General features: G+C 50.7%; 1 protein-coding gene across 1 annotated transcript in view; it reads right to left on the minus strand.

The window, feature by feature from the left end:
• SLC18A2 (solute carrier family 18 member A2) overlaps positions 1-1,450 on the minus strand; it is a 55,775-nt gene extending 54,325 nt beyond the window's left edge. Inside the window, exon 1 of the mRNA XM_006142223.2 lies at positions 1,306-1,450. Coding sequence (XP_006142285.1) covers positions 1,306-1,450 — 145 coding nt within the window. The remainder of the gene's footprint in view (positions 1-1,305) is intronic.
• Positions 1,451-5,515: the final 4,065 nt, after the last annotated feature.

The raw sequence follows: 5,515 nt of genomic DNA on the forward strand, positions 1-5,515 counted from the left end.
TTTTTTTTTTTTTTTTTTTTTTTTTGAGACATTTTTGCTATAGGGGCCATGCACTTGCCAGAGAGAGAGAAACAGAGAGACAGAAAGTGAGAAATTACCCTCTGGGGGGATGGCCATACTGCAATCCCTTCTCCTCCATTCTCCTCTCAGGATTTTGGGCACACAAGCACATGCACCCAGCATGAGTTTCAAGCTGCCAGATCTGGGACTCAAACCACAGTCAGCCACATGGGAGTCCAGTGTCTTAACCACTATGCCACCTGCTGGCCCTCTTTTTGTTTTTCTTAATGTAGCTGCCAGAAAGTTTTAGATTACCTATGTGGGCCTAGCCTGGGGGCACAGTGTTGATTGTAAAGGACTGTGGTGCTGGAAGCCACATGCCAACCAAGGCTTGGATCTCCAGGTTGGCCTGAAGACACACCAGGTACGTGAGTGGGCACCCAAGATCTTGAGAATCTAGAGGGCTGGGTAAGGGAAAGCATAGCATGTCAGGACCCGGTGAGACTTTCTCTCTCTCCCTCTCCCTCTTGCTCTTCCAAGTGTACATGCACTCTTGATCTTAAAATCAAATGACCAGGCCAGCAGGTGGCGTGGAAGTTAAGACAGCTGGATCTCACACGGCCAACTTTGTGATTCAAGTCCTAGAACTGGCAACTGAAAAACGTGCCAGTCATGTGTGCATGCTCAAAATCTCAAGAAAATAATGGAGAAGGGAATGTAGCGTGGCCATCCCCCTATCCCTCACATTCCTCACTCTCTCTCTCTCTTTCTCTCTCTCTCTCTCTCTCTCTCTCTCTCCTCCCTAACCCCCAGAGAGCACACATGCCTTATAGCAAAAACCAAAAGAAAAAACTCCCTGTGACCTGTGTTTGTAGTTGACATATTTCTCTCTCTTTTTTTTGGGGGGGGGGAAAGAGGTTTTTTGCTATAGGGCGCGTGTGCTCGCCAGAAAGACAGAGAAAAACGGAGAGATAGAAAGCGAGAAATCCCCCCCCAAGGGGGATGGCCACGCCGCAATCCCTTCTCCTCCATTCTCCTCTTGGGATCTTGGGCACACATGCACACGTGCCCGGCGTGAGTTTAAGCCACCAGGTCCAGACTTGAACTGCAGTCGACTACATGGGAGTCCAGCGACATAGCCATTACGTTAACTGCTGGTCCCTGTAGTTGACGTATTTCTATTAAATGGCGCTGGGCTAGCACATCAACACCAAAACGGGCCCTGGAGGTGATTATGTGTAATGACTGCCTCTGACACACAGAAAGAAGACCCAAAGAGGGACAGAGCCTTGTCCAGGGTCGCACAGGAGTGATACCAGGGCAGTGAGGACCGGAACTCTGCTTCCTGGACCTTGGTGACTTGGGTGCAGCTGAGGTCCAACAGTGGGTGCTGAGAGTTGGGTGTCACAGGCCATGCTGGGAGGGACCGCCGCTCCTCCAAGCCCCACATCGTCCTGAGGAGCGTCTTCGCCCACTTGCTATGCCGACTGCACACCCAGACATCCGCAGGGCAGGGAATAAGAGCGGATAATCAATAGTCCGATAGGGCAGGCTACAAAGACCCAAACCTAATTATGTTGTGCAGAAACTTGTCTGTAACTAAAAGGCATCCAAGAAATCACTGTCACCATCTCTGAGGAGAGATCCAGTCATTACGTCCAATCGGGTTTATATCGACTGTTGTCTTGTTGGAGAAGATGTTGTCTCCCTGCAAAACCATTGTTTGGGTGCCACAGGGAAACACACACGCGCGCACACACACGCACACGCACACGCACACCCAGAGCGTTCGCTTTCCTAGGAGACCTTTGGGGAGGCTCTGGCCCACGCTTCTCACTCAGGTGGTGGAATTGCTACCGACAAGGTGACTTCCCGGGTCTCATAAATCTTTCAGCCCTCACTTCTCTGAGAAGTTTTCCTCAGAGATTGAAAACAGCTGAGAGTCCAGGGCAGGGAAGACCAGAACTCTGCTGGCACTTTGTGACCTGTGGGCCAGTCCTACTTAGACCAAGATATCACCCCTTGACAGAAGCCCTCCTGCCTCTGAGCGCATTTCCGCGACCACGATCACCTTCCTGCCCCACACACAGAACCACTCTCCTGACTCGTGGGACTCGCTCCGGTTTTTTATTTTTTTATCTGCTATGAGGCACGTGCACTCGCCAGAGAGAAAGAAAACGAGAAAGAGGGCAAGTGAGAAAGTACTCCCCAGAGGGCGAGGGCCACATCACAATCCCTTCTCCTCCATTCTCCTCTCAAGATTCTGGGCAGGCATGCACATGTGCCCAGTGTGTTTTTCAGACAGTTGGGTGTAGGACTTGAACCCTACAGTCAGCTTGTGGGATTCAGCCTCCTTAATCACCACGCCACCTGGCTGGCCCCTCGCTTACTCTGAGGGCTCTGAGGATGCAGGGGTCAGCACAGCAAGCTTCCTGTCCTTGTGCAGACAGCTGCGTGTCGGAGCCAGGGCACTAATCAGTGCAGTTAGAACTGGACAAAAGCCCACACCCACGTCTGTGGAACTCCATGGTCTTCAGGCCGAGGGAGACAGGGCGGACTTGATACAACTGCGCACCTACATTGGCCTGATCTTCAGAGTACGTTGTGCTTATCACTCGTTTGGAGAACAGGAGACAGGGAGAGGAAAGCGTGGGAGTGAGATGGGTGGAGACATTCTCCATCTAGGCAATACACCCAGAGGTGGTGGGAGCCATCCAACTAGGCCTCTGAGTCTGGCACCCACGACAGGGCCAGCAGGTGGGTAGGCAGGAAGGACAGCAGGAGGGGAAGGAGTGTTTCCGTTTCCCTTGCTCCCGGGGAGGCAGAGTCTCCATCAACAGGTACCAGCTCAGGTCTGGTGCCTGTATTGTGTGCTGCTCCTGCTGTGGCCCCTGCATGGCCCGCAGTGCAGGCCTGGTGCTGCCTGACTGGGATGGACAGTCCCCAGATGTACATAGAGGGCCAGTCCCATGAGGGCCTGTTTCTGGATTTCTCAAAGGAGACAGCAGTGCATGGCAATGGAGATCCATCCACTGCCCACTGTGAGAAAGCCCGTGTTCAGTCCCTGCAGCATGACTGAGGCCAGCCCACACTCACTGCAGCCTGGACACCATGCCACGTGTGGCCAAGTGAGAACAAAGCTCTGGATCACCCCATGGCTTTACCCCTTGCTGCCCATGTGACCACAGTAGGCCACTTCATGTCCCGCAGCTCGGTTTCCTCATCAGGAAAGTGAGGACAATGAAGGCACCATCCTCGGGTGGATACAATGACTCGAGGGTACTAGGTGTTTGGCAGAACGTGTGGCTCAGCACGAGCACCACCGCGACCTGTCTCCTCTCAGCCCTGGCCCCTGCGCAGGCCTTTCCCCTGGCAAATGGTGGTTCTTCCATGGCCACACACTGGCTCAGCCTTCTGGCCTTAACCCTGGGGGTATTGCCTCCCACAGGAGGCCTCCCTATAGCCTGTGGTCTGAGCACGGAATAAAGACCCATCTTGTACCATCTGATGGTGATTTGTGCATCTTTATTGAGCACCTACTATGTGCAGGAGTTGTGCTGGGCTCTGAGAATGTAGGGGTCAGCACAGCAAGCGTCCTGTCCTTATGGAGACAGCTGCGTGTTGGAGCCAGGGCACTAATCAGTGCAGTTAGAACTGGACAAAAGCCCACACTCACGTCTGTGCAACTCCACAGTCCTCCAGGCCGAGGGAGACACCTGAGTAAAGGTATCATCACCTGGCAGGGGTCGGGGTAGGAGCGAGGGGCTCAGAAAATTTAAGGCTTCAGGAGGGCTGGGATGGGCTCAAAGGAGGAGCAAAAAAGGGGGAACATGAGGCCTTGGGCCCCAAGCAGGATGGCCCTGGCAGCCATCCGTGTGTGGCTATCACCGTAAACCAGGCTTTCTCCGGTTTTCTGGGGAATGGTGAGCATCAGTCTCTTTTATTTTTTTGGAAGAGAGATTTTTGCTATAGGGTACGTGCACTCACTAGAGAGACAGAAAAACAGAAAGTGAGAAATTACCCCCAGGGGCAATGGCCACACTGCAACTCATTCTCCTCTCAGGATTTTGGGCAGGCACACACAACACACACACACACACAACATGAGTTTCAAGCCGCTAGGTCTAGGACTTGCACCATGGTCAGCCATGTGAGAATCCAGCACCTTAACCACTACGCCACCTGCTGGTCCCACATTGGGCTCTCAAATGGGGCATTCCAGAATGCCTAAGGACCATGTTGACCATGTGGAAGACGCAGCCTCAGCTCTCTGGGCACCTCTAATCTCTGAGAGCTCTCTGATGACAAGACAAGAGAGCCAAATTTCATCAGCCCCACACCGAGAGGTGACTGTTAGGGAGGGAAGACACCTGCATCCCAAAGACAGAAATAGGAGAAGACTCAGCATAGGGGTAAAAACAACAGCATGAACCTGGGGTGAGCCCAAGCCACGCAATGGCCCCGGTGAGGTGATCTAGTTTTGCTGGGTGAGTAGAGCTTCCCCACAGCTCCTCAAGGCCAGAGACAGTCCATAAAACACCTGTCTCGAAACCTCTTGCCGTTCCCCTACCCCAGCGGTGTTAAGGGCCTTTGGGTAAGATGGGTGACGCTCAGGGTCTGGCAAGTGGCATGGTGGCTGGGATGCTGGACTCCCACATGGTTGACCACAGTGTGAGTCCCAGACCTGGTGGCTTGCTTTCTCACTTTCTCTCTCTCTCTCTCTCTGTCTGACCCTCTCTAGTCTAATTAAAATAAATGAATGACTAAATAAATAAAGTTAAATAAAGCAACTCTTTAAAAAATAATGAGTGACTTTCATAATCAGGATCTGATAACCCTCAGTATCTGACGACAAGAAAGGAGTGGCAATTCCTCAAAAATCTACAAATAGAAGTACCACATGATCCAGCAATCCCTCTCCTGGGTATCTACCCAAAGGACAGGAGAATGCTTAGTTAGAAAACTGTTGCACATCTATGTTTATTGAAGCATTATTCATTGGGAACCAATCCAAATGTCCACGAACAGAAGAATAGATAGAAAAGTGTGGCACATATACTCTATGGAATACTACTCAGCCATAAAAAAAACAAGACCCTGGCTTTTGATAGAAAGTGGATGAATATGGAAGATTTACTGCCGAGCGAAGCAAACCAAGTTATGAAGGAGAGACATTGTATATCTCCACTTAGTATATACTGACTGTCCACACCCTATGGCTGAAACTGAAAGATTAGATGATATAGAATTCAGGAAAATGGCTATGGGTACTGGATACAGTGTGGGAAGAGAGTGGGAGAAGGCAAGTCTGAGGAAAGACATTAAGGAGAAAAATAGAGAGGCAAAACATTTATGGGACACAGAAATGGGTTATTTGTTGATGGTAATGTGTATAGTATCCCCAACTGGGCTGGTGTGAAATGTTACTCATGTTGGAAATTTTACTTTACAAGCTAAGTGATGTATAGCAATTGAATGTATAAAATAAATTAAAATAAAATATATTTTTAAAAAG

This window comes from Tupaia chinensis, unplaced genomic scaffold (genome assembly GCF_000334495.1).
Source record: "Tupaia chinensis unplaced genomic scaffold, TupChi_1.0 Scaffold000069_1, whole genome shotgun sequence".
In the NCBI taxonomy this organism is placed as follows: Eukaryota; Metazoa; Chordata; class Mammalia; order Scandentia; family Tupaiidae; genus Tupaia; species Tupaia belangeri.